Here is a 24,743-nt window from a genome sequence, read left to right as displayed (position 1 = left end):
GTCTCTACCATAAGCCGTCTCCAAAGTCGTTTCAGAGAATTTGGCAGTACATCCAACCAGCCTCACAACCGCAGACCACGTGTAACCACACCAGCCCAGGACCTCCACATCCAGCATGTTCACCTCCAAGATCGTCTGAGACCAGCCACTCGGACAGCTGCTGAAACAATCGGTTTGCATAACCAAAGAATTTCTGCACAAACTGTCAGAAACTGTCTCAGGGAAGCTCATCTGCATGCTCATCGTCCTCATCAGGGTCTCGACCTGACTCCAGTTCGTCGTCGTAACCGACTTGAGTGGGCAAATGCTCACATTCGCTGGCATTTGGCACGTTGGAGAGGTGTTCTCTTCACGGATGATGCGAAGGAGATGTGTTGCACTGCATGAGGCAAATGGTGGTCACACCTGATACTGACTGGTATCCCCCCCCAATAAAACAAAACTGCACCTTTCAGAGTGGCCTTTTATTGTGGGCAGTCTAAGGCACACCTGTGCACTAATCATGGTGTCTAATCAGCATCTTGATATGGCACACCTGTGAGGTGGAATGGATTATCTCAGCAAAGGAGAAGTGCTCACTATCACAGATTTCGACTGGTTTGTGAACAATATTTGAGGGAAATGGTGATATTGTGTATGTGGAAAAAGTTTTAGATCTTTGAGTTCATCTCATACAAAATGGGAGCAAAACCAAAAGTGTTGCGTTTATATTTTTGTTGAGTGTATATATATATAGTGGATTCATATCCTGATAGGCAAGAACTGATTAAATTTTCAAGCTCATAGTTAAAAAGGTCAAAGTCAGGAAAAATCCCAATCCTTTAACAGTGAAAGAATTTTTAAAAATTCAAAACTCAAAAAGAGATCAAATTTCTTTCATATTTGAGAACGTTATGTAGGATGGTATCCTTTATCAACTGACAAAGTTTGATCGGGATCTGATCCAGATTAGATTTTGTGGCATTTAAATGTAATACTGTAATCCCCATTTAATGTACCCGTATATTTTACATTATATCTTAATCAAATGTGCCCCAATCACTCATATTTGAAAGTGTGGTGCAGACTGGCACTCATTATTGCCTGACAAAGCTTGATCCAGACCTGTACAATAATCATGCTGTCTAATCAGCATCTTGATATGCCACACCTGTGAGGTGGGATATGTTATCTCTATAAAGCAGAAGTGCTCACTAACACAGATTTAGACAGATTTGTGAACAATATTTGAAAGAAATAGGTCTTTCGTGTATATAGAAAATGTTTTCGATCGTTGAGTTCAGTTCATAAAAAATGGGAGCAAAAACAAAAGTTGCATTTATTTTTGTTCAGTGTATAAATGCACTACACTTGTCAGTCATGGTAACAGCAGCATGACACTTAACTAAACTGACTAAACCAACTGGACTACAAAACACAATAAATCAACAACACTTAGTTCATGTTAGTTTAACAAGACTGTTCAACTAACATAAACCAGAAAAACATTTAAAAGCCCAAAACCCCAAACTCCCATGGTGCATTGCAGCACAATGTTCACTGGTCACTGTTGGTGGCTATTATCACTAATTTTTCCAAAAACATTAGTCCTATCAACTTTGTTTTCGCAACGTTCATCTTTGACAAAAAATACACAAGCATATCAAACAACAAATGTCAGCTCTCCCAAGTTTTTCCTAGATGAAAGCCATACACACACGCATACATGCAAACAGAGGCCACTTGGCTATTATAATATAGACTACTGTGTTGCCCGTGGAAATCCATGGGCTCTAGATTGGGTGGTGTTTATAAAATTGGTAGCTGACATTTTTCAAGGGTGGTAATAAATTATGCAATGTTTCTAAAATGAGTTGGAATGGCATGTGAGTACAGATTGTTTTTAGAACCTTAGACCTCAACAATTTTTTGAAGAACTCAACCCTTTTGTTCCTGTTAGTTATGTAATTTAATGTTAATTTACTTAATATATTTATAAATTGTTTAGGGTCTTGTTATCATATACACACACTATCATTATTATCATTATTATTACTACTTCTATTTTGTCATTTATTTTTTTAAATGGACCACAATGGAACTAAGTGTTTTCACTTTCTTGTGTCATCCATGTATTTTTAACGCATTTACAATTACATTATGTACTTATATTTAACTTCCAGAATGTAGTTAGCAGCATTAGCTAATATCCATAGCTTCTCCAAAAATATTACTTCAGTCAACGTTCCCGTTTGGTGTTCATCCTTGACTCAAAATACATACAGTAAGCCAGTGATTTTCAACCTTTTTTGAGCCGCGGCACCCTTTTTATATTTACAAAATCCTGCGGCACATCACCAACCAAAATAATATTATAATGCTATTACCTCTGGTTTTGCGCAAAACCCAATTATCGCAATAGAAAATCGATACAGAAAACACCGCATTTAGAAAATCCTCAAGCTCTGATCTCAAGTAGGGCTGTCACGATTAGGAATTTCTGGAGATAATTGTCAGACAAATAATTGCGATTGACGAATATATTGTCTTTTTTTTTTTCTTTTTTTCCCCTTCTTTATATTCTACTATTGTAGTATAATTACACAACTCTGGAAGAACATTTGGCTTCTGTGAGTGGAGAAACTGGGAATGGTGCAACATTTTTATTTTTATCTTCATTTTACATACAGTCCCAACTTTTTCTGATTTGTGGTTGTTGCTGTTGCATTTCTGAAATTGTTTCTCCTCATCAGTCACGTTTTGTGCTTAAACACTGCATTAAGCTCAAGATTGAACAAATAAATACCTTTGGAAAATAACAGCTGTTAAAGTTCAGAGTTCTCACCTGCTTTTTGTGATCTCTGCGTCTGAACATTGTTTTTTTTTGTGGCTCAGTTCATTCATATATTCTCATTTTTTAAATATGTTTTTAAAGATATTTGACCGTTTATTTCATCTCATGATCTCATAAATTCAGCATACAACGCGCACATGGTGTGAACAGGACGGTAATGGCAGAATCACACCTTTAGAGAAAGTTCAGAGAGAAGTAAAGGCAGCTTCACGTTTCCGTTTTGTTAACGTTCACTCCGGTTAAAATCCTCTCTCTGCTCCGCGCTCACTGCGCACTGAACGTGTCGTGCCTACATTCAGGAATCTCCCTCACCCACCCCCTCCCTCCCTCGCAGTCTGCAGCCTGTTAACTCCGCACGCGCGCACACACAGACACACACACCGACAGCTCCGCATTTTAGATGGCTTTTGAGGAGACGGCACTGTTTTAATCGGCCGTCAGCCTCCTTGTTATTGTCTCGCCTTAAGACGAGAGCGAGGCTGCAGCACGTCTGACATCAGATTCTGAGTCGTTTTATGCTTTATGGATAAAATAAATAATTCACGGTAATCGCGAATATGAAAAATACCCACGGCACCCCTGATGATCGATCACGGCACCCTAGGGTGCCGCGGCACCCCGGTTGAGAATCACTGCAGTAAGCATACCAAACGGCAAATGTCAGCTGTCGTCAGTTTCTCCATGATCTAAATTACACGCACGCACGCATGAACAGGTTTTTGTCTTTTCCACATTCTGCTGCAAGCAGGTGCTTCTAATTTTTGACACAGACAGAGATGGTGGCAGAATCAACATCAAACGCAACACACTTCTCACTTATGGTACTAGCAACAAAACTATCAATAACACTAACAACACTGTTAAACTAACATAAACCACAATAACATTTAAAACCCCTAAATCCCATGATGCATTGCAGCACAACATCCATTGTTTACTGATTAGCTAAAATGGCTAATTCCTCCAAAAATATTTGTCCTATCAACTTTGCTTTTGCAGCATTCATCCTTGACCCAAAACACATAAGCAAACCAAATGGCAAATGTCAGCTCTCCCCGGTTTCTACGTGATCAAAGCCATACATGCGCACACAGAGGAGAGGCCACTTGGCTATTATAATATAGATTATTATTACTACTACTTTCAGTTTTGAAAATCAGAACTTAATCCTAAAAATATCAAACACAAAAGGTTAAAAATGTAAGCAATCTTGTTAAATAAATAAAAATTGAGCCTCACTGTCCAGAGTGTTGATTTCTCCTCGGACTGGCCGGCTGGTCAGAGAATTCTTCAAGGCGTACACATGAACCTCATAGGCAGTTGCAGCCTAAGGGAAAAGACACAGGAACAAAAAGAGGTCACAAAGTGTAGCAATCTCCAGAGTTTCGTGTCACAGCTGTCTGTAGTTCACAAATAAACATGTGTCACCTCATTTGTGCGCCTTGGGGCAACTGTTTGTTGTGATTTGGCGCTATATAAAAAAAAAAAATAATTGATTGATTGATTTGTCATATCATTTTGTGTCCACTGCCTCCAAATGTGACTTCTTTTCCCCTCTCCATTTTCTCTACACAGCTCATCTGCTTTGACCAATGCTAATTTTTCTTCAATTGCCACATGCAAGCTGGTTTATAAATAATCAAATTAAATGATGCATCAAAGTTTGATTACAATTATGCACATGCATTGTATGATCATTTTTGCATGATGTTGTTCTGCATCCTGGTCAACTTATCATATTTCTTTTAAAAGACCATATGTTTACACAGTGTTCGAGACAAATATGCAATACCAATCAAAAGTTCAGACACATTCCCCCCTATTCCTTTGAATGGGGAAGTGTGCACCGTGAAACAGACTCCCCCTGGACGGGACACCAGTCTGACGCAGGTTACCTCACCAGCCAAGGCTGGTAACCATTTACAGTTGGGTGGACTGAGACAATGCAGATTATTGCAGGTGTCTTGTCCAAGGACACAGACAGGTAGTGTGAGCAAGAGTCTAAAGTCTACTTATCAGCAGGCTAGCTCCTTATCCACTCAGCTACCCACTTGTACTTTTAGAAAACCTATCCAAATCAAATCTGCATAATCTGAAAACAAATCTCATGATTTTAACAGCCGAGTGAGACAGATAAATGTAATGTCCTGCAGTCTGAATGCTGTTGTGTTGGTGATGATGTGCCTGCTTTCCTCTGCCCCATGTACCTGAACTTCTGCAGTACACAGCCAAACAAACTGAGGAGACTGGACAGAATTGTAAGGGAGTCTCATTAATTACAAATTCAACACGACAGTGCACTTGTGCAATAAAAATGTTTTGTTATGTGGAATAAGATGTCCCAGCAGAATACCAGGCCAAGAGTAGTGATAAACACAAAGCAACGTTTCCAAATTACCAACACCATTACTGCCAGAATAGGGCTGAAGGTGCGACTCAAGCGTGCATTTTGCAACACATAGACACCATTATTTTATTTCTTCAAACAATTCCATTGGTTTCATGCAAGAACAAAGAAAAGAAAATAATAACACACATACACAGACCCACACTCACCATAAGTCCAGAGATATGTGCCTGTGAGGTGTCCGGGGCCAGATTCAGCTCTTTGGTAGGGCCGCTCTTATTCTTAGGGTTCACCACTACACGGTACCCCGTAAGGCCTGTGAGGCCACTCAGCCTGTTTTCCTGACCTGGCACAGTCCAGCTTATGCTGAAAGAGGACGGGTTGACCTGAGAGAACTGGAGACTTGTTGGTGGGGAGATTGCTAGGTGGAGAGAGAGCGAGAGAACAGATGTGATTACAGTCAACAGGAAAGAGCAAACGAGAACAACGGCTCTGTTTCTACTATATATATATATATATATATATATATATATATATATATATATATATATATATATATATATATATATATATATATATATATATATATATATATATATATGAAGAAGAAATAATAATGTCACACTGTTTAAAGGGGATTTTGAATAACCATGTGTGTGAGTGTCTGTTCACTTGCACAACTCAAACGTTACTGCTGCAAATGGCATGACATCATCCTTTTAGGTAGTGTCCAGAAATGGCTTGGTCCAGAACCAGATTCTTAATTTTTTTTTTATGTTACAAGCGAGTGAGTTTCAACTCTTTGTCCTCTATATCCAGTGATCATCCTCTGGCTGCCTTTTTTTTTTTTTTTTTTTTTTTTTTTTTTTAAACACAAGACAGCTCAGTCCTCTGTTGAGCTTCGGTGGATCCAAGTTAAGACGATGCGTTTACTCTACCCTGTATTTTAGAGATTCCTTGCCATTCAGTGTGCCTTTTTGCTAATAAACATTTCAGCTTCCATCGTCAACTTAAAAAAAAGCCAGACCTTCACTAATGTCAACTAATCAGCATGAAATGATCTATACTGTATTGAAGCTAACTGGTGTGTGTCAACAATACAGCAGGTATTAATGTTCTACATTGCATCTGCTATTATGCTCAGTTCCTCATGGTGGCACAAACTGCCAGGAGAGAAACTCATAGGAGATTTATTTTACAAGAATATAAAATGCACTTAAACTGATTTTTCTTACATTCACCACTTTATTATACATTTAGTGCTGCAGAAGTAAAAATAAAAAAATTCCTTATATACCTGTAGCTTGTGTGCCAATCACTGGTGTGCTGGCTGTGCGATCATGAAGAGCAATGACTTTCACAGTGTATTCAGTGCCAGGTCTAAGACCATGGATAGCAGCAGACTCAGCGTCTCCTCTGGGTGCAGGGAATAACTCTCTCTCACCCTCCTCCGGACTTGAATACAAGACTCTGTAAGAGGTAACAACTCCCTCAGGACTGTCCCAGGACATCCGCAGAGACGTAGAATCAATGTCAGAGAAGGTCAGGTCCTTGGGACGGTCTACACCTGGACATGAGAACAGACCAAGAAAAAGTCAGTCAAGGTGGGAGATTATACAGTGACGTTATAACAAAAAGTGAAGAAAATCACATGGCTTCTGCATCCTGTCACTCTGACTTATTAAAGTTGTACATTTCCACAACACATTAAGTGATGGTTTTCATCAATATAGAGTAGGAAATTGTCCATTTCTTCCTGAAGCACACTGAGGCATATAATAATACATTTGATTTGTACAGCGCTTTTAACAATGCTCAAAGATACTTTACAGATACTTTATAAACAAGATACTTTATAAACAAAGCAAAATAAATAAATAAGATAAAACAATCAAATTAAAAGCAGATCTAAAAAGATGGGTTTTAACTTGAGTCTTGAAGGTGGACAGACTGTTACGGACACAAATCTGTTTGGCGAGAGAGTTCCAGAGGGAGGGAGCAGATATGGCCATCATTACAGCAAACCAATTATCGGATTTTCCGGAGTACAAGTCACACTGGATGACGACAGGAATCCCTCAATTTAAACAATTCCTGGAAATGCTGAGGTAAGAGTTCATTTTTAACTTTATACATGAACTGTGTCATAAAATAATCAACTAAGTCCCAAATTTCAAGATTTCAATATCAAGATGTAAACAAGCAAACAGTGGATCTGTTGGCTCCAGATATGTTTTTTTACTTATAACTCATAGCTTTCTTGTGTAACAGAAATATTGGATTTACATTTGTTTTATATGTATTTCCCCATACCTCGATGCAGTAAGTCAAGCAAAGAATGATACAACATAACCAACATATGCTGGGGGAGGAAGTATTGTACTTTGTACAAAATTGAGATGACTTTTGAGATTTTGAATTTAACATAATTTATATGAGTTTTCCAACTTAGTTTGTCACAGATAAAACCACCAAGAAACTTAGTTTCAGTTACCATTTCAATTTTGCCATCATTCAATAATAAACTTCTACTTAAATTCCTGGGATTATTTCCAAATATAATACACTTGGTTTCACCCAAATTAAGCAATAACTTATTTAAATCAAACCAACGTTTAAATTTTTGTAGTTCCCTCTCCATCATGTCCAGGAGCTGTCCCAAATGACCCCACTACCAAACACAGTCATGCCATCAGCAAACAAAATACATCTCACAAACCAATATCATTAATGTACAATAAAAACAGTAACAGCCCATGGACTGAACCTTGGGGCACTCCATATGAAATCCTCAAAAAGTCGGAGTTTATCTCCCCAAAATGAACACACTGGTACCTGTCTTGTAAATAACTAGTTAACCAATTAAGGGCCAGTCCTCTAATACTGTACTTCTGTAATTTATTCAATAGAAAGGTGTGATCTATGGTATCAAATGCTTTCTGCAAATTAAAAAAAAAAAAGAAAAAAAAAAAAAACTCCTACAGTGTATTTCTTCTTCTCTGTTGCATTTGTAATCTGTTCAACAATATCGACCAAAGCCAATGAAGTAGTGCGATTTTTCCTAAAACTATACTGATGTTCACTAAGAATGCGGTATTTAGTTAAGAAATCGTTCAACCTCTCTACAAATATCTTTTCCAGAATTTTTGAAATCTGTGGTAACAATGAGACTGACCTGTAGTTTGAAAAAACATGCTTATCACCAGATTTGAACAATGGTATCACCTTAGCTATTTTCATTTTAGAAGGAAATTTCCCAGTAATCAATGACAAATTACAATCAATAATGTTTTTTTTTTTTTTAATCAAGAACATATCAAGGTTGTCACTGTCAATTGATTGTTTTCCCTTTTAACTTGTGAACTATGTCTATTTCAATTTCATCAGTTTCATTAATACACATTGAATCCAGAGTTGTATTAATCAATCAATCAATCAATCAATCAATTTTATTTATATAGCGCCAAATCACAACAAACAGTTGTCCCAAGGCGCTTTATATTGTAAGGCAAAGCCATACAATACAATAATTACGTAAAAACCCCCAAGGGGGCAGTCTTCTGCTGGGACTGGTTGGGGCTGAGGGAGAGAACCAGGAAAAAGACATGCTGTGGAGGGGAGCAGAGATCAATCACTAATGATTAAATGCAGAGTGGTGCATACAGAGCAAAAAGAGAAAGAAACAATCAGTGCATCATGGGAACCCCCCAGCAGTCTAAGTCTATAGCAGCATAACTAAGGGATGGTTCAGGGTCACCTGATCCAGCCCTAACTATAAGCTTTAGCAAAAAGGAAAGTTTTAAGCCTAATCTTAAAAGTAGAGAGGGTGTCTGTCTCCCTGATCTGAATTGGAAGCTGGTTCCACAGGAGAGGAGCCTGAAAGCTGAAGGCTCTGCCTCCCATTCTACTCTTACAAACCCTAGGAACTACAAGTAAGCCTGCAGTCTGAGAGCGAAGCGCTCTATTGGGGTGATATGGTACTATGAGCTCCCTAAGATAAGATGGGACCTGATTATTCAAAACCTTATAAGTAAGAAGAAGAATTTTAAATTCTATTCTAGAATTAACGGGAAGCCAATGAAGAGAGGCCAGTATGGGTGAGATATGCTCTGTCCTTCTAGTCCCCGTTAGTACTCTAGCTGCAGCATTTTGAATTAACTGAAGGCTTTTCAGGGAACTTTTAGGACAACCTGATAATAATGAATTACAATAGTCCAGCCTAGAGGAAATAAATGCATGAATTAGTTTTTCAGCATCACTCTGAGACAAGGCCTTTCTAATTTTAGAGATATTGCATAAATGCAAAAAAGCAGTCCTACATATTTGTTTAATATGCGCTTTGAATGACATATCATGATCAAAAATGACTCCAAGATTTCTCACAGTATTACTAGAGGTCAGGGTAATGCCATCCAGAGTAAGGATCTGGTTAGACACCATGTTTCTAAGATTTGTGGGGCCAAGTACAATAACTTCAGTTTTATCCGAGTTTAAAAGCAGGAAATTAGAGGTCATCCATGTCTTTACGTCTGGTGTGTGTCCTCTGGCTTCATGGATAGATAAAGCTGGGTATCATCTGCGTAACAATGAAAATTTAAGCAATGCCGTCTAATAATACTGCCTAAGGGAAGCATGTATAAAGTGAATAAAATTGGTCCTAGCACAGAACCTTGTGGAACTCCATAATTAACCTTAGTCTGTGAAGAACATTCCCTATTTACATGAACAAATTGTAATCTATTAGATAAATATGATTCAAACCACTGCAGCGCAGTGCCTTTAATACCTATGGCATGCTCTAATCTCTGTAATAAAATTTTATGGTCAACAGAATCAAAAGCAGCACTGAGGTCTAACAGAACAAGCACAGAGATGAGTCCACTGTCTGAGGCCATAAGAAGATAATTTGTAACCTTCACTAATGCTGTTTCGATTATTAACTGTTTTGCTGTTGTCCAAAGAGCATGTTTTTGAGGATACAGTTGAATTTGATAAGTTTTTACCCACATTGTCAAAATAATCATTGAAATGATCAGCAACAGTTTTAGTTTCTTTTACGGTTTTGACATAATCAGTATGAAAGTAAGATGGATAATCGTTAACAACTTTTTTCTTTTAAATAATCTCATTTAAAAGCTTCCAGGTGCTAAAAAGTCTGGGCACTGCCGTCATAATATTTTAACACTTACTTGTTATAGCATTCACCACAACTGGAGTACTCTCAACATCTTGCCCCAGAGCATACACACTCAAAGTGTACTCCATTGTGGGCATCAGGCCTGAGAATGTAATCTCTGTCTGGTCTGAAAATGAGACAAGAGGACACTGCAGAATGAAACCACGCACAAAGAAACAATACTAAAAAACGTCGGCCTGGAGGTCAAGAGGCTGTAATATTATGTAAACATGTAGATATACAAATATAAGTACTACAATACTTGTAGTTACTTCTATAGAGCAATGTACAGATGTTTGTTTTGACTGCACCTTATGTGTACTGCATATACTGCATGTATACTTAATGCAAAACTGGTACATTACCATTAAAATTCATCAAATGTGCAACAAGGCAGCAGCTCACAATGAACCATCGTGTTATGTTTTATATCGCTACTTTCATAGGTCAAAGTACAAGATTTATGCCAGATGCCCTTCCTGACGCAACTCCAGACATTTGCCCCAGATGTTCTGTACTGCCCAAACAAAAAACAAAAACCCACAATTACCTAAATCATGCTGTACTGTACAAAAATAATGAGAATGCTAATTTACTTGAAAGCAGAAAACCAGCTATTGTGCATTCTTTTGAGCAAACATCTGCCTGCCTAATTTCTACAAGCCCACTCATACATACCTGGAGCCACCACTTCAGAAAAAGAAGGACCCTGCCCATGTCTGGGGGCCCCAGTCACCCTGTAGCCTTTGATTGGTCCCTGAGCTGGGCTCCATCTCACCGTGACACTGCTGTCCTTTACATCCATCACCTCCATCTCTGCAGGAGAGTCAATGCCTGCAAAAGAAGAATGACATTAAATACACACATTGGGGTGTTGATCTGCAGATATGGAATGGTTTCTTTTGAGTGTGTGTGTATGTACCAGTCTTGTGTGTGACATGGACAGGCGTGCTGGTTGCAGGGCTGTCTCCTCTACCCGTCACAGCATACACAGTCACAGTGTAATTAGTGCCTGGCTTCAGGTGAGTGATTGTAGCAGTGGACTGAGTTCCAGGTAATGTGAACTCCTTTGGATTGCTGTGGCCTCCTGCATAAAGAGAGACAATTGCAACAGATGTAAAGTAAAACCAAAAATATGTTTGAATGTAACAACAAACACTGATGATTGTGCACCATAACAAACAGTGGGGGAATCTTCAATCTTCGAGTAATACAAACTAAAGAACTAATAATAATAAGAACTGTACAACTGTTTTAAGTACTCTACAATTTTGGCAGGTTTATTTTATGAAATGTCAAAAGAAAATCTTATTTGAAAAGTCCAAACACTGCTGTCCACCCAAAAGAAAAAAAAAAATAACTAAATAAAAACACCACCAAGTTACCAAATTACAAGGAAGTAAATGTCCTGTGCTTTTATATAACCTAAAAATATCAAAATATAACATACTTCATACAAGAAAAATACAAAAAATAAATGTACACAAAACATATAAAGGAGAAAAAAGTCAAAATTACAATCCTCAATTTTAAAAACAATACTAAACTATTTCTTTGTACATTCACTGTCCAGTATATGAAATCAAAGCTAATGATGACAACCACTAATAAAATGATTACAAACACCTGAATAACTACAACGTCTTTCTCATAAATTACAGGAAACTATCTGAAATAAATTCTGTATTTATAAAGGTGAAAAGTGAACACATTTCACTTATTCTTCATGTAGCATCTTTTATTTTGTTTTACAGTCTTCTGCACATTTAATGTGTTTGAAATGTTTGCACAGTACTGTAAATGATAGTATTTTCTCCCATGAGGTGTCCACTTTGCATTAATTGTGTCAGTAGAGACTCACCTGACTCGCCGTGAGTAATCCTGTAGTATCGCACAGTAACAGGGGGTGCCAGCCAGTGGATAGTGATGCTGGTGGGTGTTGAGTCCAGCACCTCCAGGTCTGTGGGAGCATCAGAAGCTGCAAAGACAGAAAATTATAAGTAAGCAAAATAAATAAATAAATAAATCCAAAACATAAAAACTGTCATGCAACAACTGTAAGTGACATCAGAAATTCATACTCGTCTTCTGTTTCCCCCTGAGTGGCAGGCTCTCATGTGTCCCGCTCACAGCGTAAACTAAGACCTCGTATTCAGTATTTGAGATGAGCCCCGTCAGAGTGTAATGGTTCCTGGAGGGGGGCAACCTCTCGTCCTTGAACCTGCCGGTGGTGGGCATCTTGTAGCGGACACGATAACCCGTGATCGGGCTCTGTGGAGCACGCCAGTGGATTGTGAAGGAGTTGGTGAAGATTTCCGAGAAATGCAGGTCCACCGGTGAGTCCAGTGCTGCAGAAGGAGAAAAAAACAAAACAAAATGATAGTCTGTAAAAAATATTTAATGTCTTAATCTCATAGCTGAATGAACAAGCAACAAAGGCCTCCAGGATCCTATGATTAGCAACAACTGACTGTCTTCACTTTGTTTTTAGGTTTAAAGGCACCAACAGGTTCATAATAGGAAGCTCGTTGCTTCTCATTTGGATCTGTCAGAAGTAGGCATGTAAAAATTCACCAATATGAATTGAAAAAAATAGATTTTGAAGTAAAAGATATGGCTACAACAGTAAAAGGACCCCGGTGTCGCAGACCGAATGGTCCGCCTTGCCTCCACTGCGCGTGTCATTTCGGAGCTCAGCAGCTTGTCTGAGACGGAGTCTCTTGACCCAAAGCAATCAAATGGATTAATGGGATTATTAACCATCAGATGACAAGGCAAAACCTCTTAAATCATTCTAAAGTCAGTTTAAGAAGAAACGAGGTGATACTCTGTGACGCTTTGACATGACTAAAGCGCAGTGAACACATCAGCTAGCAGCTCATGCTGCTAGCTGCACTCTGATCGCTTCATCCGTCTTTTATGATGAAATAAATTTGAATTCATGTGGGAATGATTGTTGTATAAACGCTTCAGATATCTGTCGCTGAGATAGATGATGACTGGAGCGCAGTTTTAAACAGAAACAAGGTGATAATCAGTGAACCGGGGCTGACGCACAGAAATGAAGCATGCGCAGTGAAGGCAGGGTGGACTGATTTTTAGGGGGGACCGTTTGGTCGGCGACACCGGAATCCATTTAAATTATGAATCATCGTGTTCAGGTTGTTTCACTGCTACTTCAAACTCTCATAAAAGTTTAAAGTTCAGCACAGGTTTCTCACAAGACTGATCACAGGAACGTCAACTGTGCAAGGTAAAAAGAAAATCAACATGTCCAATAGTGGTGGGTGGTATAACAGATAAATCTACCCATTAGAACTTTACGTTCACAGTTTGCGATACTAACAACAGCTTTCTGCTACTGTATGTGGTGCTGACCCCAGTGGTGAACAAAAAGCAAGAAGATGCAGTGCCAATGTTTGTGCCGCACAGTAGGGAGTGAAAGTAAAAAAAAAAAAAAAAAAAAAAAGACTGAAAGAGGTCTCCAGTTTTTCATGAAATATGTATTTGAAGGTAAACAACAGCACTTTTGGGTTGTCGTCATTTCTCATGGAAAATTAATGTCTATATTAAACAGAATTGCATGAAACTGCATCTAATTGCACCAATTTGAAGTGTTCTATAAAAAATAAATAATTCAGAAATTGTACATTTGTCCATGTGCATCAGAGATATATGAGGGAGAAGCACACCCCCAATCATAACCCAAAACCGCAGATCTGAAAATGTAGCGGTTTTAATGGAGTTACCTATGGAAATTTTGTAGACCCTTTTCACTGACTGAGTCACACTATTAATCCCATACATACCCTGCTAATCCCATGGAATAAAAACATAACAATAAATACATTTTTGAAATATTACATGCAATTTAGTGCAATCTGTTGGAATTAATAACTTAAATGAGATATTTCTCAGTTCTATTTTCTTGCTCATTTTAGTCATAAAAAAGCATATTTTTCCATATTGGCAAGATGATGACACTATAATACAATCTACCAAATGGATTCGAATACGGTGTTACCATTTCATAAAACGACGTTTGCTCTGGACTGTTACTATTCTATTTCTACTCTTATCTAAACATTTGACTTCAGCAATTTGTACTTTTATAAACAACTGATAGTGTCTTAACATGAACAAAAACTAAATTTGATAAAAGTAAAGCTGCACCTATTGTTCATTAATAATGACAATATCACTTTTAGCAACACTGATGTGGGTTTAAATTTGATTCTTATTTATTTTACACTATAATACAATTGGCTTTTTTTTATTTTTTTGGTGCAGTGCTGACATTAGCATTTCTGGGATACTGTCAATTTATGTGTTGCGCAAAATGATGCGCAAAAGTATTTCACATAAGTATTTGACTACTACAAGCATGTTAAATGTTCATCATATTTTTCACCAGATGAATATTTCACACAATTGTAACAGAAGAAGCCATAAAAAGCATTATTAAGCAGGCTGGGTCAAAACATGAACATGTTAAATTTGCATGAAGAAAATTCACCCCAAAGACAGATTTTGAAAGATTTGTGTGAACTATCTTTAATCACATCAACTGACAACAAATTCATGGAGAATACTGCTGCGTGTCATCAACAACACGATATAAGATGAAACACTCACTGAGAGTGTTAGCTTTTCCATATAAACAATGACTAAAAACAAAGTGGTGTTTTAGTTCTGCTTTAACCAGGCCCATTTGAATTTATTCCAAACGAACTGTCGAGCTTTAAATCTTTTCCTAAATCTCACGCTAAAATCTGTAACTGCGTCTCTCATTGGCTGCTGTGTGGATGAGTGGCAGCATGTTACAATTAACTTTCAGTCTCGGATGAGGACATGAAAACGTGAGACTTAATTAATATCCACTGTGGTGTCTCATTGGAGACATTTCCAATTGGTTTTACAAAGATGACCATCATGAAATCCAACCATAGACTAAATCTCCTGTGGGCCAGAAAAACAAAAATAACCCAGAAACGTTCACCACGGAAGTAAATACAATAGAAGAACTCACCTGTTCTGTAGGTGCCGACAAGAGGCGAGCTCTCCCTTTGTTCATAAATGCACACCACACTCACCAAATACTCAGTGTTCGGAAACAGATCTGTTTTAAAAGCATACAGTTATTAGTGTGCCATCTGTACACTGGCACAAGGTAAAGATTTTGTTTTCTAATACTTACTCTGTAGCACCATATTGTTAGTTGTGCCTCCGACGCTAGTCCGTGTAAATGCATCTTCATATCCATCAACGGGGCCATAACTACATCAAGAGACCAGCAACAAAGACTCCAGATTGTCATTTCTAACATAAGACTATCATAAGGAAAAACAGCACTGTGTGCTGAAGATGATGCAAGTACACACAAATCTGAAGTACTGCACTCACCTGATGAGGAAGCTGTTGATGTCAGCGGGGTTGGGGACATGAGGAGCGACCCAACTGACCTCCATACTGTACGGCCCAACCTGGCCAAAGCTCAGATCAGTCGGAGCTGGTACAGCTGTGGAGCAGATTAGATTCAGAATGTATTGTATTGTTTAGACTCCTGTGATACCAGTAACACACATCCATATCTGTGCTCCTGCTTGTTCTGAGACAAGCCCAATGAGCAACAGGCACAGAAACAGGTTGTTTCTTCACCTGATGAAGAAGTACAGAGATGGACTTTCTTAAAAAGAAGACCTACAATTTAAGATGCAAGCCTAGATTGATGTTTTGGTGAAAGAAAATCCTCCTCTATAACCACTTCATCATGAAGATGTATAACTGGGGATACAAAATGCGAAACATGCACTATTAACAATTTCTCCAATTACAGGGTTGTCTAGATGTCTTGGTGGCTTTCCTCACTCTTCTCCTTTCACATTCACTCAGTTTTTGAGAACTGCCTACTCCAGGGGTGGCCGAGTTCGGTCCTCGAGAGCCACCTTCCTGACACTCTTAGTTGCCTCCCTGCTCCAACACACCTGAATCCAATGCTCATTAAAAGTCTGCTAACGAGTCTTTCATTGGATTCAGGTATGTTGGAGCAGGGAGACAACTAAGTGTCAGGAAGGTGGCTCTCGAGGACCGAACTTGGCCACCCCTGGTCTACTCCATACAGATTTACCATAGAGTGCCATACTATTTAAATTTCTTTGTAACTGATGTAAATAAAGGCCAACACATATTCAGTGACTTGGAAATGTTCATGTATCCATCCCCTGACGTGTCTGAAGAATACTGGCAATAAAACCAATTATTTACAGGTATTATACCAAAGAATTCCATTACTTATGGAACCCATCATCTTGGCTTTTATATTTTTAATCAATTTGTGTTGAGTTGTAAAGATGTGCTTTGAGTTTGACTTTAAGGAAGATCATTTTAGAATGTTTTATGTTGAGAAGCCTGATTTACTTATGTATTTGAAATGGCATAAACAAATTAAAATGTGTGAAATACCAAGGGGCCGAATACTTTTGCAAGGCACCGTATATAGCGTGGGGACAAAGCGGGATGCTTTGGCATGATGAATTGCGTGGCGGTGCAGGGATCAAATTCATGCAAGTGTCAAGGTGCCTTAAAGAAAGGAAATAACCTTCATACTGTTCAGCATTCCACTTGTTTGCACTTTGTGTGACTGCTTGAATTGCAACAAAGATCGGTTGGATAAGGTAAGGCGTACTATGAGGTTTTAAAAATATAGACAATTTCCTAGAGAACATTTGGTTGGAAGAGCCTTTGTAGATATTTTATTACCCCCTCAATCATCTCACTATTCACACACATCCAGTTGCTGGAGGAATTGTGGCTCGCAGGATGCTAATCATTATCACATGTTTTAAGATTGTCGAAATGTACTCTCTTTTTGGCATAAGATTCATTCCGAATTAGAAATTATATTTGAGACAAAAATTACTTTCAAGTGGGGCAAACTTTTTTGGGCTCTTAATCTCCAAGGCCACAAATATTACAAGTAAGAAACTGTTTGGAATACTGAGTGTGGCAGTTTGAAAAGCAATTACATAGAAATGGCTTAAATCAGATACCCCATCTATTAAAGAGTGGTATGATATTATATATGACATCTATGTAATGGAACAAATTACCTTTTCTTTGAGGCTCCAGGACAGTGAGTTTGAGGAAATTTGGATGAAGTGGATAATGTACATTTCCTCGAAAATGCCCTACTATTGTTTAATAAAAAAAATTTAAAAAGGCACCTTGTTTTTCTTTGTATTTGGATATGATAACAGCGCCATGCTCTGTCCTAACTTAAGAAGAAATGTGATGTGTATTGATATTGTATAAAAGTGTGTATGTGTGTGTGTGTGTGGGGGGGGGGGGGGCATGGATCAGATGTAAAAATGAATGTAACTCATGATGACTGTTTTCTTCATATAATGATAAAAAGTGTATAGCCAATTCAAAAGTTTGACATTTAAGAAGCGCATGTTTGGCTGCTCCTTGACATTTCATCTTTTCAGCGGTGACAACCAGTTTATTCGAGTTATTTGTGCCTCAGATGATAGCAATTAGCCCATTAATTTCTGCTCACTAACTCTGTGTTTGCATTACAAATAAATAACATGGCAACTTCTTGGTGCATGAAGCACCACTGCAGTTCAAAAATATATGTAACTTATAGACCGATGCAACTTAACTTAATGCAGCATAATACAATATAACTCCTTTAGGCTGAACTTGCAGCAGCATTATAAGTGAAAGATGAGATAAGACAACACACCCACCAAACAACTGTCAGCAGAACTGCATTGGACCAATGAATATTGTAATTCCAGGCTTGAAAATATTAAGCCACATTCTCAGTTTCACAGATGAGCACCCACCAAAATAAACTGTTGTGTGAAGATCACACTTATACATTATTTGACATCATAAAATGCCAAAACTGTAACACATGTTGTGCTAAAACAACCATAGCATACAAGGAGTATAACTATGGCACAAGCTTGGCCCTTCTAGAAAACCTCCCTGTGATGATATGGCAAGTGTGACAATGTTACAGGCTCCAACGACATTCAAATGATTACCAAAGAATGTGAAAGGTCGCTTAAATAAATAAATATTGAACACACACGAACACACACATCTTGATAATCCTGCCATGGTTAAAACAAGAAAAGTGACCAATGACAAAATATCCTGTTTGATCACAGATACCTTCCTGGACCCTCTATGGTTTTTAAAGGTATGGATAAGGTGTCAAAGAGTGACTTTCTGGGATGGATAGTCACAAAAGTGTGAACAGGGCATTCATTTAGCACTCACTGCCTGAAATTTACCTTAAAATCTTAAAGAGCACTTGCACAATACAGAATAGGAAGCTTTTATTTTTTAATAAACATTTGGCAAAAGCCAAGGTCACAGAAGCCTGATTCTGGTACACTGCTATCCCAAGCAGTATACATACTGCTGTAAACAGGTCTTTCAGTAAAGGAAATATGGACTGGACAAGCATTAGAAGGAAGGACAGACTTGGTGCAAACTGGGCTGGTAGGTGGAGATTATGAAAAAGTAGGAACAAGAAAATACAAACTGACTCATTCATCAAAGGCCAAGCACTGTGTTTTATACAGCACCATAAATTAGTGTGAAAGTTTACAACATCTTTGACATTAAAGAACAAACAGTGCTTCCAGCAGGGGCTGACATGAGCATCACCATCCCAAAACCACTCAGCTAAAACCACACAGAACACAAACAGGATTAAACTGACAAGCACTACATGTAATGTGGTTACATCATATAAAATGTTGTCTTTGAAGAGCCATGTTCTCGGATGAATAAGAACCTGATTACACCATGATCTGACAGTCTGGTTATCTCATTAATCCCTCATCAGATCTTCTACTACAGTACATCATCTGATTCTAGCAACAAGGAATTTTTTAAAACATAAATCTTACATGTGTGCTGAGTGAGTGTGGTCGGCTCACTCTCGCCATTCTCAGTCACAGTGATCACACTGATGTCATAGTCGATACCAGGTTCCAGTCCATAGACCGTATAAACACCCGTTGTTGGCAGCACCATATCTTCAAAGATGGGCACGCTCTCTCCGGCTGCCACCACAGTGATGCGGTATCCGGTGATGGCGGTGGTGTTCAGTGGAGACCATCGGAGACTGATAGTGGTGTCAGTCACATCATCGAAAGTGAGGTCGGTCAACTGGGGGACGTCTGCATAAGTTGAGAATGAAAGTACAGGGAGAAGGAGAAAATAGCAGAAACAACAAAAATAGCCAAAGGAAGGACGGATGGGAGTGAAGGAGGAGGGCCGGAATAAACCGACAAACAAGCAGAAAGAAGCATTGGTTAACCCCTTAACGCCCATCATCGCATATATGCTACAATCTCTGACTCAAATATGCAACTTACCAAATTGACCTGTATGCCTGTTGTCGCAAATTTGCAACATACCATCATTATTATTATAACATTATAACATAAAGTCATTACCAGAATACCCAATATTACTATCTAGTTTTTGTGCAGAAGTGAAATTAATAATCTCAACATTATTTACCATCTACTTAAAGGCAAAAACACACACAAAACATTTTTTTTATATACAGCTATATAAATTTGGGCGTTAAGGGGTTAAAGTGAGCACTTGCATCCAAATGTGATATTCAATATATCACAGCAATGCAAGACGTAAGGCTGCCGCTTCTTCAGCTGATACTTGTTGCTGTTTAAAGAAAAAAAAGTTTCTTCAGTAAATGGTTTTCACTGATGTAAGTGAAGCAGGGGAGTTTGCAAAACACTAAACTGTTTTGCAAACTGTGCACAACTGTGAGAAGTCAGAGCAGCCATACAAGCCTTAAACAAGTTACCAATGATTCATAAAATGGTCAAAGTTAGTTGTCTGTTTAACAATGTTAACTGTGGCAGATTGTCCCTCACAGAAATGTTTTACATTTTCAGAAATAATCAATAAATAAAAAGCATATAGCACAACATACAGTCTCAATGACTTGGACCAGGTTTCCCCAAATGCATCTTAAACTTATGATTTAAGATTTCTTACACTTAAGATTGTGTCTAACTGTAATTGGACGGGTTTAAATGCAGAGGACAAATTTCATTATATGCACGTACAACGACAAAGGCTCTTCTTCTAGATGATCTCAGTCTATACACCTACAAAGAAACAAAGTTTCTGTTAGGTGGTTTTAAGAAGCTTGGTCATGTAGCTCAGAGGTGTACATGCCACAACAGTCGTCTCACGATACAGTGGGGTGTAACAGTACATCTCCCTCATGGTTCACTATGAATCAAGGTTTCAAGGTCACAGTACGGTTCAAATCAGAGTAATTCCATGTAAGATTCCCTCATACAAGTACAGAATAAAAAGCAAAATTAAAAAGATGGAGTAATATACTAATACTAATTCAACATTTCTATCGCAAAAGAAATCCATAAGAATTATCAATAATAAATCTTAATGTGAGCCAACCAACCCATTATTCATTTGCTTAAATATTCTGAAATTCAGGGACTTAGTTGAGTACATTAGCAAAAACAAACGTTTACCTCAACATGTCCAAAATCTGTTTAAAATGAAGGACCCCAGTTCTAATTTGAGAGGAATATTAATATTTCATAAACCAAGGACAGGAACTACTGTAAAAAGCCAATGTATCTGTAAAAGGAGTGAACATATGGAACAACGGTCCAGAGGGTATTAAATTACCCCGTACTCTAGTCAGATTTAAAAGACTATAAAAACTACATAATTTTGTGGTAACAGTATGGACAATTAACTTTATTGGTTTTGTACTGTTATTTTTGATTGTGCAATGTGCGCTATTATGAGAAATTTAAGCTCATTGATTATATCGTCAAATGTTTGTGTTTTGCTTGTTCTGCTCATTTTGCTTTTGTTGTGAGGAGTAAAATTTACTGAGGTAGCCTAAAAGGGGTAGGTGTATATTAAGCTTTTGCTTCTACCAACACCCTTTCAGTTTCTTCAGTTAACTGAGAAATCAGTTTTGTTTTGTAGTATTTTGTACTGAAAAGTTTCTCTTTTTTTCTTTTTTTTTTTTTTTTATTAGTACCGAAATAAACGTATTCATTCATAATATCACTTGTCATATTTGATAACTCAACTGAATGTATGCGAGTTCCACATGCTGAACATTCTGCTTAAAGTTTTTACATTGCCGATTGTATCATCACATTCAAAATAACATTCATTGTTGCATTCTGAATGTGCATGTCAGTGGTCCGTAAATCTTGCATGACTAAGTGTGACTTCCGAGCTCTGCTGTTGGCGTGGGGGGCATATTCGTCCAAAACACGTCTGAAGAGTGGCTCTCCAGAGCACAGGCTTAGAAGGACCTGATGCTCTCCAGACCCAAGGCCAATGGCCTCTCTGCTATGGATACTTTGGTTTATGATCAATTCAGGAAGTGTATACTGAAACAGCAGCTGGGGAGAGACAACTCAGCTCAACCTTTCTTTCTAAAGCACTTTTAAAATGACAGCGGTCGACAAAAGTGCTGTACATAATCAAAAAATGGGCACGAAGTTGATGTCAGCGGGGGATTTTCAAGCTGCAACAGAGCAGCGCCTACGCGCATGCATGATGACGTCACAACTCTATCCGGTTAGGGAGACGCAGTTTCATTCAACAACAAGAACTGTCAAGAAACTTTTTGGTCACTGTTTGGAGTTGTGTGGAGGTAGGAATAGCCTTTTGAGTGTTTGAAGTCAGCCGCTACATGAGGCATCATAACATCTGATCGGTCAGCCGCCCTGTGAGGCGTCATAACAACCCGGGAGTGATTACTGACCCAGCGGGCGGGCACCCACAGTCGAAGTTTGCTATTTGCCCGGCTGCTGTCTCTCTCTGGCCGGTGTGAGGGGTTCAGCACTCACCTCACACCGGGACCACACTGACAAACGGTCACTGAAAGAAGCTCCTCAGCAGACGTTCGTCACTCTTGTGTTTTTTGCTCAGACTTGCAGACTTAGTGTTTCACTTTTTAATTTTCGCTTTTTGGAGAACACACAATGCTTCACAAACATGGTAACTGGCCCATAACAACCAATCGTTAGCTGCGAGGCATCATAACAAGCTGTTTTTCTAATGATGCCAAATATGCAAACAAGAGACTCACTAACCGGAAGTCTCATTAACGCAACTTGAAAATTGTCCATTGTAAATAAATAAATTAAAAATAACAATAAAATTGCAACAGGCAATAAATCAAATAAAAGACAAAGTAAAATAAGGAGTAAAAAGTAGTAGAAAATAATTTGATTTAATTTAATTTATTATATTTACATAGTGCCAAATCACAGCAAAGCTGCCTAAGGCGCATCACATAAGCAAGGTCTAACCTTACCAACCCCTAGAGCAACCACACAGGCAAGCGTGGTAAGGAAAAAGGAAAAAAGACAAGGGCAAGCCGAGCAACCCCGAGACCTCCGGGCGTAGGGACAAAGTCCAAGAGGTGAGGTCCAGTTCAGCTGCTTACACTGCACCTTTTAATGTTTCTAAACACCTAAAAAAATATTGAGTCTTTTCATGACAACTGGAGCAGTACACTTTGTGTTTGACAAATGACTGGAACATTGTGTTTTTATAGTGATCTGTAATCTGCCTGAAAACGCTCCGTGATGGAAAATGCTGCTGTTTTTCTGTACTCTGAGCACATGCACCGCGGCCTATAGAACATGAAAATATAACCCAGTCAATGTTGCAAACCACATGCTTAAAAAATAATAGCAATAATTTTCCAAATGGGACACAGTGCACAGTTCAGTACACATAAAATAAACGGTCTCACGGCTTTTTGCCAACTCACGACTATACAGTATATTGTATATGTATCCCATGAGCTCTGAAATCCATTTAGAACCACTACACAGTATAAAACAGAGAACTGCACATCCAAAGACTTCATATTTGAAAACCTATTTAACTTAATTGGTGTCCAAAGAAAACCAAGGAAACTATTCCTTTGCTGTTTTGTCAAACATTATGTGCTTGTCATTTTATGAAATTTTCACGTAAACGGCTGGACACAATAAAGTGTTATAACAAATAAAAATACACCATTTTGAATAAGACATTGATGCAAGAAGCATTAAGGTTACTACTCAGACTCACCAGGTGTAATGGTAGCAGATATGGGAACGCTCTCCATATCGTCCTTCACAGTAACAATGCTGATATTGTACTCCACTCCTGGACTGAGGTTATCCAGGGTGTAGGAGTTGTATCCCGTCTCCACAAATTCTTCCACACTTTCCCCTTGCTGCCCATTAGTGGGAATGTAGGTCACCTTGTATCCAGTGATGTCTGAAAGGGAGCAAATTGAAGGCAACACTGAATAAAAGTTAAGAGGTAAAAATGAGATCATGCAGTGCCATTTATATGCAGGTGGAAGGAGGTTATGATAGAAGTGAATGCAGGTTTTTAAGATGCCACAATGAATGAATGTAACAAAACATCCTCACCAATATTTTTAAGAGACTGCCCTTCAAACTACATAAGCAAACTGGCGAGCAAAAAGAGTACGGTCATCATTGTAATGTCAACACAGTTCACAAGTTAAAAAAGTGACTCAAGATGTTAAAACATGGCATGCAGTAATGATTTCAGCATTGCATAGGTAAGTTATTGATTTTAACGTATGTCTGCATCAGATTTATGTGTACCTGGTGTACTGGCTCCGATCCAGTGGACAGTTACCGCTCCGGTTCCTGGGTGAGACTCCAGGTTCAGATCAGTGGGAGGAGAGATTGCTGCAAAGATAAAAAAAAAAAAAAAAAAAAAGAGCAGGTAGACTCAAAGACTGTTTGGAAAGGATCCCCGTAGAGACGGTGCCTGCTCCCAGACTACCAATAACCAGCAAAAATCTATTTAAGCATAAAAATTCAAAAAGAAAAAATAATATAGCACCTTCAACTGCACCACAGACTAAAACAGTTAAATGTGGTCTATTAAACATTAGGTCTCTCTCTTCTAAGTCCCTGTTGGTAAATGATATAATAATTGATCAACAAATTGATTTATTCTGCCTTACAGAAACCTGGTTACAGCAGGATGAATATGTTAGTTTAAATGAGTCAACACCCCCGAGTCACACTAACTGTCAGAATGCTCGTAGCACGGGCTGGGGCGGAGGATTAGCAGCAATCTTCCATTCCAGCTTATTAATTAATCAAAAACCCAGACAGAGCTTTAATTCATTTGAAAGCTTGACTCTTCGTCTTGTCCATCCAAATTGGAAGTCCCAAAAAACAGTTTTATTTGTTATTATCTATCGTCCACCTGGTCGTTACTGTGAGTTTCTCTGTGAATTTTCAGACCTTTTGTCTGACTTAGTGCTTAGCTCAGATAAGATAATT

The 24,743-nt window shown here is 38.4% G+C and overlaps 1 protein-coding gene across 2 annotated transcripts in view; it reads right to left on the bottom strand.

The window, feature by feature from the left end:
- fn1a (fibronectin 1a) overlaps positions 1-24,743 on the bottom strand; it is a 120,698-nt gene that overhangs the window by 29,326 nt on the left and 66,629 nt on the right. For both annotated transcript variants that reach the window (XM_034186618.1, XM_034186619.1), the window contains exons 23-36: positions 24,051-24,137; positions 23,500-23,691; positions 19,287-19,559; positions 15,760-15,874; positions 15,554-15,633; positions 15,386-15,475; positions 12,438-12,704; positions 12,218-12,334; positions 11,279-11,443; positions 11,035-11,190; positions 10,370-10,483; positions 6,478-6,747; positions 5,390-5,601; positions 4,073-4,160 (exon numbers count right to left, since the gene is read on the bottom strand). In XM_034186618.1, the coding sequence (XP_034042509.1) occupies positions 4,073-4,160; positions 5,390-5,601; positions 6,478-6,747; positions 10,370-10,483; positions 11,035-11,190; positions 11,279-11,443; positions 12,218-12,334; positions 12,438-12,704; positions 15,386-15,475; positions 15,554-15,633; positions 15,760-15,874; positions 19,287-19,559; positions 23,500-23,691; positions 24,051-24,137 (2,226 nt within the window). The remainder of the gene's footprint in view (positions 1-4,072; positions 4,161-5,389; positions 5,602-6,477; positions 6,748-10,369; positions 10,484-11,034; positions 11,191-11,278; positions 11,444-12,217; positions 12,335-12,437; positions 12,705-15,385; positions 15,476-15,553; positions 15,634-15,759; positions 15,875-19,286; positions 19,560-23,499; positions 23,692-24,050; positions 24,138-24,743) is intronic.

Source organism: Thalassophryne amazonica, chromosome 14 (genome assembly GCF_902500255.1).
Source record: "Thalassophryne amazonica chromosome 14, fThaAma1.1, whole genome shotgun sequence".
Lineage (NCBI taxonomy): Eukaryota > Metazoa > Chordata > Actinopteri > Batrachoidiformes > Batrachoididae > Thalassophryne > Thalassophryne amazonica.
The sequence above is the reverse complement of the archived record's forward strand: the minus strand, read 5'-3'. Positions and strand labels throughout refer to the sequence as shown.